Consider the following 14,159-nt stretch of genomic DNA (forward strand, 5'->3'; position numbering starts at 1 on the left):
GCTTTGTCAGCGTTACGAACGCTATCGTATCGGACCAATGAAAATGGAGGGTTGTTCGTGTTATAAAACAAATGCAGCAGCAAAAAACTGAAATTGGATTCTATTTCTGGTGGCACGTTTGGCTGCCTCACCCTAAAACCGGATGTGGTCGTTGATGGGCTTGCCAATAAGTGGAATCATTTCGATGAAAGATAAAACCCAAACGTCTTGCAGTAGTTTTAATGAGCGAAACATGCTTTAAAGTGGTACCATATTGTTTTACTCCGAGGTTTCCTTTAAACATAGGTTCAAACCGGGCAGAAAACTTTACAAAAGTCTAACGCTGACTGTCATTGTAAACCCAGAGTGAAAACGGTTTCAAGATTTCTGCAAGCGATTTCCGGTTGAGATTGTGGTTGAGTCTTTCTGTTTTGGCTAGGGGCGAAACACACCCGAAACTCGACCCAAGCAGATAATGAAAACAAAACAATACAAACAACCGTTCAAAATTTAAATGGTTTCTTCGCACTTTTTGAAAGGACAAAGCATTTAAAGGGAAACATTCATTTAACGGCTTGATACCGCCGGAGGTGTGCAAATAAAAGCGCTTTAGATGAGCAGCACAGTCAGGTTCGATAAGATTCAACCTCTTGATACTTCTTTTAAGTAAAGTTTGGCGTAAAAACAATCCAACCAAAGAAATCTCATTTCTGTTGCCTTTACGATTCGTACACCAAGGGCCAAAGTTCAAAAAAGCAGCTTGAAAATGAATCGTTCTGTAAGTGTTTATACATTTGGGAGGTACGTTGATTGTAATGTGGCCTATTCCCACTTACTTACTCCCACCCATTCCTATTGTCGAAAAAACTGGCCATCCGTTTCGGGACAGCTCACTTAAGCATCGAAGGGAGGCCCTAGCGACAGGACACTACCCGACAGGACCCGAGCGTACGTGCCTCCGGGTGCAATAATTTCTTCGTCCTCTACGTGATTTCGATCCAGTGTGGCACTGGGAAATCCAAGGCTAGGGCGAAAGTGCACAATCCAAACGGGGTTTCGTCTTTGTCGGGTGGTGAAAGTGGTCCGATTCGTTGCCAAGAAAGAAAAGTGAACATAAAAGAGAAACTTTCGCTGTGATCTTCTTGACAATCGTTTTATTTTTTGCAAATAGTAAACGAAAGTGAACCGGCCTGAAAGTGTAATCAAACTTTCTTCAGCTAGCAATTGGTAACACACAAGGAGAGACTTCCTGGATGACGATGTATCAATGGGATGGGAATCAACTGTTGTTTACTGTTGTTTACGATTTTATGTGAGACGTCGGGTTTTAAGTTGCACCGAAATATCCAACAGTACTTAGCAGGTTTTAATTATATTCACGAAATTACATGAAAACTGGGAAAAATCTCTATTCTACCTATTGGAGAATGTGAGAAAAATGGAAAACAGACAATCAGTCAGTAAGTGAAAAATAGCAAATAATCAATACACCAAGGAATACTGTTGCATATGCAATAAACTCAATTTATCAGACAATCAATGGACCAAATTACAAACTGACACGTTGCATATGCTAGGATCGCAATTGACAAATAAGAACAGTGACATTTATTTATATCTACATGAAATTAAAATTGATTTCATTAATAAATCAATGCAACCGACAGAGTAACAATTAAATCCTCGCACTCACACGTGCAGCCAATTAGTGGAAGCTATTATCGCTACATGCGCTTCTCATGCTGAACTTGATTTGCTATACTCGCAGCCAGCCAGCAAGGCACACACACGTACAGGCAGGGCTATTTAAAATATAAGAACAACAAAAAATATGGCTCGTTTGCCCACGCGCCCACCAATGCAGTCCGTAATAGATGTATGCAAATTAAATTTGTCCCACTCACCCCTTCATTACTCCTCCATCCTGCAAACCCTTCTGCGTCCTCCTGCTCCCTTGCTTCCCTTGTTCGTGATAATCAGATTACACATTTCATCGTTCGGATTGTAATTGAGAACGAAAACGCACCCAAGAAAGTGCTGCAGAGCAGGCGGGAACGGAGCAAAACAAAACCCTTCCACCCTGCACTGGAGTTGGCTGTGTCCCTGACCCGGAAATCGGAAATGTCTCTGTCAAAGGATTACACCATAGTGCGACACACATATACACTTCCCAACACGCCCTGTTTTCCCCTCCCCCGCGATGTTGCAGGAGAAAGTGCGAACGACAGTGACAGTCACGTTACGCAGCGCTTGTTACCACTTGCAAGGTAGCGTTTAAGCTGGACCAGCCGTCGTAAGTTGTTTTGGGGTGGAGGTACTAACGAAACAAGCAAAAAAAAACAGCACAGAACACAGAAAACACATCCATCGGCGGGACCGCGAGGACCACGAGCCACAACACAAAAAGCAACAGCCCTCAAGCTCGGATCGTTCATGCTAATCATTCATCGATCGCGTGTTGCATGCAATGCTGCCGGCTCAGAGGCAAAACAAACATATTCACTTTCAGTGCCGAACCGAACGGTTAAACGGAAATCCGGGACAAATCAACAAGCGGCAGCCTCGCCGCGACGTACAGTATTCATCCATCCGCTGGTGACGATAATTAGTCAGAAACCGTACCGGTCACTGTAATTAGCAGTAATTATTGGCCACTTCTTTTCGAGCTCTCGGTCCCGCTCATGCCGCGCCGTTACGGTGGGGCAAGGTAGAGTACACACAGGAGGATTGCCGCATTGGCATTGACAAATTGGCAGGGGTTGGTATTATTGTGCGCTGCCCCTTCTCCGGAACTGAATGGAATTGATAATAATATTCTAACGAACAAAAACCCCCAACAACAAACCTCTGAACAGGTAACGGCGACACGGAACTTCACAGGCGTGTCGGCTGGTTGGTGGAAAACTTTTCCGTCAAGTAAAATTTGACTTTACGCCCCACGACGCTTCCGGGACGGTGTCCTATTTCGGCTATCGATCCGAACTTTTCCATCAGCTCCCCGTTTCCGCACAAACACATACCGCCACACGTAGAGTTGTCCCGAAAAGTGATCACTTTTTACGACAAAAACCGGCAGTAAGGAGGCAGGGTGGAGCAAGGGGCAGGGCGAAATTGCAATCGATAGCGCGTATCGTGCATATCGTCGGTACGGTAGGATCAGTTCCGGCTGTGAATCGAATATTCTGCCAATAAAGCGTACACGGTGCACGTGTTTTGTTTGGCTGGCATTCGATTTCGATTCCCGACAAGAGGCCATCTGCTTTCCGTTCCGGTACGGTCGGTGGGGGAGATGTATCGGAGGAAACACACCCATGGGAAAACGCCGTGATGGCCGAACCTATAATGACATTCAGCAGACCGAAAACGGGCACCGCTGAACCGTTGGGCAATGATGAGATTGTACCAAATCGGGATGGTTTCTTTTTTTGTTTCGTTTTGCGCTTCCTTTGGTGCCCTTTTTGCTCGGCAGAGGAAGAAGATGCTGGCTCGATGCTGGGAATGGTCTTGGTGGTGTGGATAAAACGGGAACGTTTTCTAATAAGAATTCGTTCACTGTCGAAGCTATAGTCAAAGCAACAAGCAAGGGAAAGTGCAAGGCGTTTATACGTGCACGTGCTACTACTGGAAACTATCGCTAAATGTTGCATCAAATGAAAGTGGTCAGCATAATGCATCCTGGAAAGTAGAGCCAAAATCAAACTCTTTTGTAAGCAAGAGTAGACGTGCGATACCCAAATGAAATAAGGCAAAAAAGGCTTTCTTACTTCTATATTTGGTTTGAAATATAGTTGTAGGATTAAAGTTTTACAAATTGCTTTATTTTTCTTATAAATAGTAAAGGTAATTATAAATAAAAGGCAAAAATAATGATTTGCAAAAAAATAAAGATTATTCTAACTACTCAAATAGTTATTCAAACAGTTAAAGATGCTTTTTTAATGCTTTTTCATTATAATCAAACTTACAGCAACTCTTTATTCAATTGCATCCCAAGTTTTCCAATAAAAAAATCTGTTGTCCATTTTTGGCAATAGTTTAGCTCTCTCTTTTTCTCTCTTTAAGACAAAACTTCTCCTTCAGCCACCCCTCGAGCAGCTCGAGCCATGTATCAATCATCCACCATAAAAAGGATAAAGTTGTTCCAATACACACAAGCCGTCTTGTTTCAGCTCCCGAGAAGCATCGAGAAAATCATCAGCTTTTGTTGCCGTGTTTTCTTTCCCATCTCATCTTTCCCCCTGGGGACCAAACAGCCAGTTCATTAGTCGGACTGATCGACTGAAGCTTTTATTAACCGCCGATGATTAATGAGATTACGCAGCCTGCGGGCTGTGTGCGGCACAATTATCAGCTTCCTAAAAACGGCTCGCTACAGATACAGCCGTGGCCGGCAGCCGTGGCCTTCTCCCCAGAGAACGGCAGACGCAAACTTTCCCTTTCGTTAATACGTCACAACAAAGGGAAAACAATAAACACAGCACACGATTACACTCGTCAGGAAATCAATGTGGCGGGTCTTAATGATGCTTAGTACGGTGGGCTTTTTTTTTCTTTGTTGCTGTCCCTGTTATTGTTGCACTTCTTTCTTGACGAACTTAATCCCAATCTTTCGGGTATTAGCAGGAAAGGAAAATGAATAAACAAACAGTGCCAGTCTCCTCTGTTCAACAAATCCACCGAATCGTGCAAACCATTTAGAGGCTTAGCAGTTTACGCCTTTTCCCCTGTGCCCAGCATGATATGCTAGATGGCAGATAAAGAAGGCCCAGCGAGAAAGTGTGAAGGAGAGAGAGAGGGGGGGTTGGCTTTGAAGTGTATACGTGGCTCGAGTCATACCATTTATACCTTACACCATTTTGCTTCTTTTGTTACCGCCTGGCTCGTTATTATTTCCGGCCTTTCCTTCTCGAAACATGCCACGGTATCATAAATTTCCCTTTTCAAGCAGCTCCACTTTGACTGGGACCATTTTTTGTTCCTTAGACCCAAAAACCTTCTCTTGACCTTCCGTATCGCACAGTGTATGTGTCCAAAATGAAAAGAGAAAGAAAGGGAGAGAAAAAGCGAGACACAGAGAGTCTTTGTGACTGGTTAGCTTACTTTTGATTTTTCTTTTCACACTCCGCTTTGGTTCCATTTGTTCGCTTGCATATACTGTCCTTATTTTTTGTGTGCCTTTTTCTCTTTCCCTCACGCCCCTTGAATTACACGCTTCGTCGTGGATGGGTTTCTTTCCGCTTGGTAATCATATTAAATGAAATAATAAATTAAGATAAGTTGCAGCCGAAAGGTTACCTTGAGCGATCGTCCCGCTTTCCTTGCGACCTGATTTTCTTCCCAGAAATAATGTGCTCGCTTCTTCTTTAACGCGCAAACTTTCCGTGTTGCAAAAAGAGATTACAAAATGGAAGCCAAATTGTGGCGAGCTGCACTGTATTGAAATGAAGGATTTGAACTTTTTTCCTACCTATTCATGCTTTAAACTCACTTATTATCTCACCTTACACAGGTTGTGTTAAAAATGTAAGCGGAAAAAAACTTTCAAAAAAATAACTGAAGCTAAGCGGCTTTGGCATAAAATAAAAGTATTTGGCACGTTCCCCTCCAACTTCAGTCTCCTCCAACCGAAAGTCGTGAAGTTTCACCGAGCTAGCATAAGCAGCAACAGCTCAACTATAAACTTTTGCTACACGTCTTCATATTCCTCCGGCGCAGCTTCGTCAAATTTCGGGCGACGGATTTACCCACCCCAAAAGGACCAAACACTGCGTGAACAATACCTGGCTGGCTTGTGCTACGCGAGAGCAGTAGGTTTAGCAGCAGCGCCGAAAACACGACGATGAACACGTCAAAGCTTCCGGAGAAGTGTAACCGCGTATACGGGGCCAAGTTCGCGCCAAGTTCCGCTCCCACGATAATGCTGTGGCCGAGGCTACGAGCGAACAAAACAAAGGCGAAAAATCCGACAGCTGTCTGATGTTTTCCTATAATTTATGGACTAGAAAATTCATTCCTCCAGAGGACAGGAACTGGCACCGTCGGTGTCTAGGGCCGCCTGGAATCGTTCGCACCTATCTGCTTCGGCGATGCTTGGGCGCACATTTAGCGCGTAAAGTCAGCGCTGCCACCACCAACCCGGTGAAGGCATTTCTGTCCAAGTGCTGCTTACAAATGCCGCTAAACCCGTGGTGCGAAAGTGAGTTTAAATGCACGGTTGGACCATTGTTGGAGGTCCGGCCGGAAGTTGGTCGGGGAAGATTTGCTTCGGTAGAAATAACTTATTTAATGGACCGTGTTGCAATAGAAACAGCAGGATTTTGTAGGTGGTGCACGCGAGTGGAAGTGCCACTGTCAGTTAGCGGTGCATTAATTACGTTTCTTGAAAGTCAGTTTAGCGTGGAAACAGACATCCCGGGAAAGAGAAAGCGTGATGTATTTTTAAGCTCCAGTATGGCTCGTTTGAGCTTTGTGACACGTGCTCAGACCAATAATGGCGTTTTGCATTCAAATGACCGATAGTACATAAAGTATTAAAAATCGTTTCATTTCCACGGTTTCTTTTCACAAAGATTACGTTTCCAAACATAACTTCACTTCTCTCCCACGCCAAACAAAAGACAACTCTGAAGCACATTTGTTCACACCGTCCGAGCACTCGCTTATTCCAGCTACTGAAAGCATTCAGCCAAACCAAAACCAGCACCGCTTTTCCGCCACGGGTAATAGAAATCATTTATTGTCCTACTTAAAAATTGTTCACCGAACCGGAAGCGGATGGCGACAATAAAAGCAAGCGCAGTTAAAATGCCACCATTCCTTGGACGGTACGAACAAAAGACCACGCACGAATGCAAATCTTCGTGGAACGATCAGCATTATAAATTTATTGGTCACGGCACTGTCAGCTTTGTGCGCTGCTGTGTCGCTGTTACCATTTTTGCCACGTCGACGCGTCCGGTGCACTCCACTTACTTAGCGGAGGGTATTTTGGCGTCCAACATCGTAGAACGTTCTCATTTGCCCCTGGTTGGCTAATGATTTTATCAAGCTCATGAAACATTCTTTGAGCAGGTCGGCGATGTCCTAGCGATTAAGGGCCAAATTTCCAAAAAGATTAGACATGATAAATGAGCTAGGAGGGTGGGTTAACAACAAAGATAGTAGGGACGCTTCAGCTGGAGCTGGTGGAGTATAATTACAGCCACCAAGGAAAGTACAGCTCAAAGTGATGTCCTGGCTCTAGAAATACAAGTGATACTTTTCACGCCTTACCGTTGATTGCAGAAGATAGTTAGTGATGCTGCAGCCAAGCACAAAACAATCGTTGCATTCCTAATGTGCAAACGATGGTTAACCGAAGGAAACCCAACATCATCTGGAGCTCGTGAATAGTTTAGCGTGTAAGTCTGGAGAAAATTAACCTTCCAGGGACATTAAATATAGACAGCGAGTTGTATCAAAGGATACAAAACCACGTCGGATAGTTTTAATTTTAATTGCTAACACAACGAAAAGCATAAACGTACCTATTAACAACATATGGAATAAGCATAACATTGAATTATGTCCATTTAAAGCCTTTAAAATTGATGGAAATGGCATAATTAAACTAAATTCATTTTTTACATTCCAAACAATCTAACAAAATAAACTACAGTTTATCATCACAAGATCCGCAATTTTTATTATGCTGCTAGTGTAATGGTATTTACTGCCCAGTAGTCGGCAACACTAATGCAATGCTGGCTGCACTCGAATCATAATTCTCCCAACGATCGCGAATGCCCGCTCCGGCTGTCATAAACCAGTTTTACGTCTTTATTTTCCCACCGCACCTCCTTCATTGCACTGCATTCGCATTCGCGACGGGGTAGTTATGGGGTAAGCTCCAGCTCGAAACGTCACAAACGTGCAGTTCCGCCGGGCACGAATGTTTCGCTTCATTGGACCACACTTTGTGTTGCCTGGATCACAAATTTTAATAACGATACCCGCGATGGTCATATGAGTGTGCAGGTTGCAGCATCTCCTGCCCAGCGAGTTGGTGCGTTTTTTACTACACATTTACACCGTCTATGAGCAGCTGGCTGGCGGAGGTTTTATTTGGTCCAGCAGCAAAACTTTATATTGCAAATCGTTTATAGTTATTGAAGGGTTGTGGCGATGAAGTCACCAAATGGTCAACTTGAGTGGGATTGTATAAATTACAATGATGATTATTATTTGATGCGTCTTTTAAAAGGAGCCATTGCGTCGTTAAGAACTACACGGTTGCTCAGTAAATTTTAGTAACAATTTACTTTGTATCACCAATTATACACCCAAAATGTGACCTAGATTGATTGTTACACTACGCTCTGTTTAAACGCTTCATTAGCCTCTCACCCATCTCGTCCTAGTTTATTTTATGAATTTAATTCAATCAACCAAATTAATGCGAGATGAACCCATTAGCGGTGCATGAAATCGTAAAGTCCAAACATTACCGCTGCTTGCATTTTCCTGCATACAGACCCGCGAACCTCTGCGAAGTCTGTTTTGCAACACCCAGCGCAACGGATGGGTTGCGATGGGTTTTCAACGGACATCGTCAGCATTTTGCTTCCTCCTCATCAGCACCATCATCCACCATCCATCAGACAGTGCGGATGGGAAAGCGGAAGCGCTCACGGTACCAAACCTAACCTGCTTGCTAGTTGCGGTGTTTATGGACCACACCGATGGATGGATCTGTTTAAATATGCAACGCCAGGTTCCGGCCGGGAGGTAACGATTCAACCGCCAGCAACACAGCATCCACCCATGTCCGTCCGGCGTCCAGCGTTCATGGTAGTTGATGCCTGTTTTTCTGCCTTCCGGCTTACCTAACACTACCACCACCACCACCATCATCATCATCATCATCATCATCATTTCAACTTCAGGGTTACTGTGGTCGCAACATTACGGCTACACTTTTGACAACCGAAGACACATCACGTCCGACAGCACGTAACAGGGTGCACGCAGCACGGGCGTTGCTTGTTTACAGTGAAAACCACCCATCTCCAAACACACTGTCTCGGCGCGTGGTATGTGCTAATCGACATGCTTTCGGACATGGCGGATTTACTGACCCAATCACACCCCCAACGTGCAAACACAATCGCCTTGAGGGTACGGATGGATTCCCTGCTGCCCGAGTGACATGATTTTATTTTCAATGAATGGTGTTCTGGGAAGCGCACGGGGAAAAGTTTCCCAACTACCCTTCCGGTTTCGTCGGTCCGAACATAGCTTGGGTTCGCATCACAAACAAGCCAGTTCATCAAATCATGGTTTTGGTGGTATGGCTGCACATTCAAGGGGTTGGAGGGAAAGATGTAGCAGGGATGGAAATTACACTGTGCTGTCCGTACCTTTAGGGCATCATGATCCACACCACTTGCCAACCGAAGGAATAACGGTCTTAAAACAACCCATATCTTGCTTGCCGGCTCCACTTACTTGTGGTGTGAAGTTGCGCACTTTTTGTGCCTTGCCGTTCCGTAAGCTTGGTACATTGAAGTTGCGAATTCGTTTCATAATTTATTTTGTGGCGTGAAAGTTTTCATGCTTTCGTGATTTGATTGTGCGTAAACTTTGGTCTTATCTTTTGGCTTCTTCACCGAGGAGTGGAAAAGGTGTATGATTTTGCCTTTTTTTCAAGCAAGTTGATAACAATTTTAAAACATTCAAATCTGTAGGGTGACGTCAATTGAGAGGATTGACAAGAATTAAAGAACTACAGTGTACAAGTTTCAGCAAAATATAGAAATGCTTTGAGACAACCTCTTATAATGTTTGCTTTCTAGTCAATTTAACGTCTAAATTGATCAAGCGTGTTTTTTTTTTCAATTTGTACCACAAGCAATTAAATTCACTTCAATTCTGATCCACTTTTCACTTTAACACATACCCCTTTCTTCATTTTTTTTTTCGCAGGAAAGTTATCCAACTCATCATCATTGAGGAGGGCAGCTACGAGAAGGATGTCCTGCTGTACGTCAACCTGGGCGAACCGCAACAAATCGGAGGTAAATGGCTCGTCGCTCGATCCCACTGCTCGGCATCGGTTTTTCGGTTCTGCTCTCGCTCTCCCTGTCTCTCTCTCACACTCTCTCCCTCTGTTGTTCTGCGTCTTTTTTTTCGTTAGTCCTGATCGTCTAACCGTTTGACTGGTTTCCCACTTCTCGATTTCACTCGGTATCGTGAACCGAAATGCAACATTCGTTTTTCCCGTTTACCTCTGTTTCTCCCTCTGTCTCTGTTGTATCTTCTCTGTGTGAAATATGCTCTTCGTTTCTTCTGCTACTTCGATGTATTGTTGTAACTCTTGTGTTGTTCTTATCGGTAGGTTGATTTTGCTCGGTTCAGCTAGAAAAGATACACGACGGCTAGGAGTTAGAGAGGGTTTTGGAATCAAATTAGAGTTATGGTCCCTCCGTTTGGCTCTTACTTCTCGCCGCTAAATATGCTCCTCGGTTGTTCGCTACGGATCAGAATGTACTCGATTAGAAGGCATGGCACTTTGCTGCCTCATCAGATATCACTCGACTAGGCGCCCTGAGGCGTAGTCGAAACATATGCTTTGCATTTCATGCGTCCATTTTGGTAAAACGTTTTCATTCGCCATAGCAACATCGCATGCGATATGATTCGTTACCAGCCACGGCTGGTGCAGTGTGCCAAAACAGATCAATTCTTCCGACACTGGCTCACGGAATTATTACAGCCATCTTCAAGCGGAGCCTTCCCGTCTAGGAAAGGATTTGCTTCACAAAAACTCAACGTCCCAAAGATTTGACGACACCGAAAGCCGCGCCCCAACAAAGCGCCTTTTGTGCAAACATTCGAATGGTAAAATTTTGCGTTACAAATGCCTTTCTCTTCGACTGACTTCGCCGGCTTGCTTGCTGGTCTCATTCGGATGTTTGACATGGCATATCTCACGCGCTAGCCGTGGATCGTTTTGCTATGAATACATTATCCCCAGCCCCAGTTCCTCCTTCATCCCGTACCACTTGTGTACCACAGCGCAAGTGGTTGAGCTTCGGTTGACAAGACGTTTGACGTGCTCTGTTCCAAACGGTCGTTGCGTACCTGTTTCGGCACTGGACAAACATCCCATGTCGTCCAAGTCGTGCTTGTTCGTTAGTCGACACAAAAGAAGCAACATCCCGTCCCTACCACCAGTCTTACGACACACACACACACACACACACACACACACACACACACACACACACACACTCACGGCTGGCGTACCCTCGCGTGGATAAGAGGACAACGTGCATGGAATGGTAATTTTTGCCCAACCCATACCATTGTCGCAGCACTCCTGGCACCCCGTCGGGGAGTCAAATGGATCGCTTCGGTGTGACATACATGTGGAAAGCATAGCTCATCTTCTTTGGCCGCACACCGCATGAAGACAACTTCATTAAACCCAGCACACCTGCCCGCGGTGTGCTCGGGCTGAAAGGATCGGGATACTGCCTTGATTCTACGTCTTGATTGGATTGAACAATAGATTGAAAGATGTCCTTCCGTCACGGTGTTGGGTCATCAAATTCTATTGCCATGAACCCCCCACGAAACCAGGTGCGTTTTGTGTCCGTGAATTACGTAGTAAAAGAAGCGCTCGTATTATTGATCGGTAGGACTCTTACTGTGACGGTTACTTTATTTTATTTATTCACCAGAAAATAGATGAATCGAAGGTATGACAACAGGTTGCTAGTGAGCAATCCAGGGTTTTTTTCTTTTTTCTTATTAGAAAATGTTTCTCTCTAAGCAATAATAAATATGAGCCATTTTCGCTGAAAAAATTCATCCGCACTAGAACTCGGTGCGGGAAATCAATCTTGTTTCCTTTTCCGCGCGAGCAAACAATTGAGTTATTGTTCCGTTCAATTGTAAACAAAGTATGCTATTAATTTTACCCTTATCCATCCTTTTTCTCCCCTCACGTTAATTCACTACAACCGCCCAACAGCACAGGGCCAGGGCGTTGTAAATAACTCTCAAAATTCAATCGACGCTCCCTCGCGAAAAGATAAACATCCCATAACTCTTCCACTATCAAATGTATAATCTTTGCTCGCTTTCTCTCACCGGTGTTCGTCGGGGATTTCAAGCGGCGAAAAAAAACTCCACATGCGCCCTCTATCTCGACTATTTCACCCTCGCGGATCCAGCGGAAAAGGGAGGATTGTGAAAATAATCACTTCATAAAATTTTTTTAAACAATCTAAACAAACACCATTGCCTTTTGGTAGCACGGAGCTGCTAACGAGAGATTGTACCAATTTTCTCTATCTGATCGCTGACGATGTTGGCGAGGTTGGGTGGCAGTTGCTCGGTGCTCGGTGGGCGTTCGATGCACACATTCGATACAACAATGTGTTTATTTTGGTTTTTATCGATTCAAGTGATAGTTACGGGTGATAAATTTTAACTGCGAAGCAAACACTACGCAAGCATGTTGTGTGTTTCGATGTTCTCCCGTTTCTATGGTCCAAACCACCTACATTGTGGGCTCTGCTTCGGTATATCAATTTCTGAGAAGTGATGGAGATGGAACCAAACATGAGTAATGTTTATTTATGTTACATTTAAACAAAAATCTTCCACTCATGCTAACACAACGCCAAATAAATCTCATCAACAAGCAACAGCAATTGTCGCATCCAGTTTTACGCTAAGCGTTCTTTTTAGAGCCGGAATCGAGTCATCGGACCCAGCCTCCTGGCTCCTGCTCAGGCTCAGCCTCAACAATAAGAACAGAACACCAACATGGACTCGCTCTGTTTACAAAAGCTTACAACCGTTGTCAACCCCTACGGCACGAAGCGCCTACCTTCTAAAGAGTACACCCTTCTGAACTGCCATTCTAGTAGGTAGCTCAGGTGAACATTTGTTAGGTCTCATCCCGTTTTACCACCATTACCGTGTTCAACATTTGCGCTCTGCTCGTACCCGCTATTGCGCTCTACCATAGTAGTCCCCCCATCATTAGTAGTTCGTTAGGCGCGTAGAAGTAGTTTCGAGTTTGTTGTTGGATTTTTTTTTGTTATTTTTGTTGTTGTTGCTGCTGTTTTGTTAGAGTTCAACCTTCAACCTAGCAGAACATGTACATGTGCCAAGCCCGCTAGGACGACAGTCAATCTACTTCAAACGTAGTACCGATGCGAGTAAGCAATAATGTCCCGCGTAGTTGACTTTACTTTATAATATGTGTTTACGATAGAGTTCGTATGGCTTAACCGTTGTTTCGTTGTTTCGTAGTACGTTGTTTATTAATGTTGATTTCGTATTATATGGTTTCCTCTCTTTCTCTTTCTTTTTCTTTTTCTTTCTTTTACATATGTACCAATGATATTCTACTAACGCTGCTCTGTTTGTACTGCTACCGTACTTAACTACCTCATGGACGTTACTTCTCTCATGGCCGCACTGCGGTTTCTTTTCAATTCTATCGCTGCTAATAACATTCTCACTAATGATTTCCTCATTCAACGTTCAATCTGTTCTTTCAATCCTTCATGCTTCACTTTATATTACGCCTTTACTAATTAATAATATTTCTTTTGTTGAAACGGTACACCCTTTTCATTACTCTTAACATTCAACATCCACTGGCTGTTCTTGACGCTAATGATTGATCTTTGCACATGCGCCGTCTTGTACTTACTTTACCTTAATTTCATTCTTTCTTGTTGTTTTGCTTACGGCTTTACCTCGGTGCAATATCAAACTGATGCGATGCGATTATCACTTAAATTTGTGCACGTACTTTAATTTCTTTACCCAAACCTTGTACTGTATTAATGATCGGCCACATGTCTACGGTAAATGCAACCATTTGACGACCTGCATCTGAATCCGGCATCATCTTCTGTAACGCAACGCATGTACAAATGCCTCCTGTGGTTGCTCAACAAATTCTTCCGAATGATTTTTTCCGACTTGGAAATGGGTTGGACATGCAAAAATCCTTTCCAACGAAAAATTAAACACAACGTGCCCCACCCAAATCTTTACCAATCCACCGCCGTAATGATAAATCAATTGGTTTCGAACATGAACGCGAACGAAAACACCGAACGAATGCCGATAACGAACGATCAACGATGTTTGATGGGCGCCACCCAAACACG

At 43.9% G+C, this 14,159-nt stretch overlaps 1 protein-coding gene across 7 annotated transcripts in view; it reads left to right on the top strand.

Annotated features, from left to right (window-relative positions):
- Positions 1-14,159, top strand: part of LOC1273108 (sodium/calcium exchanger 3) — a 117,724-nt gene that overhangs the window by 57,876 nt on the left and 45,689 nt on the right. For all 7 annotated transcript variants that reach the window (XM_312055.6, XM_061645309.1, XM_061645308.1 and 4 more), the window contains exon 3: positions 9,943-10,034. In XM_312055.6, coding sequence (XP_312055.6) covers positions 9,943-10,034 — 92 coding nt within the window. The remainder of the gene's footprint in view (positions 1-9,942; positions 10,035-14,159) is intronic.

This window comes from Anopheles gambiae, chromosome 2 (assembly GCF_943734735.2).
Source record: "Anopheles gambiae chromosome 2, idAnoGambNW_F1_1, whole genome shotgun sequence".
NCBI classification, from domain to species: Eukaryota; Metazoa; Arthropoda; class Insecta; order Diptera; family Culicidae; genus Anopheles; species Anopheles gambiae.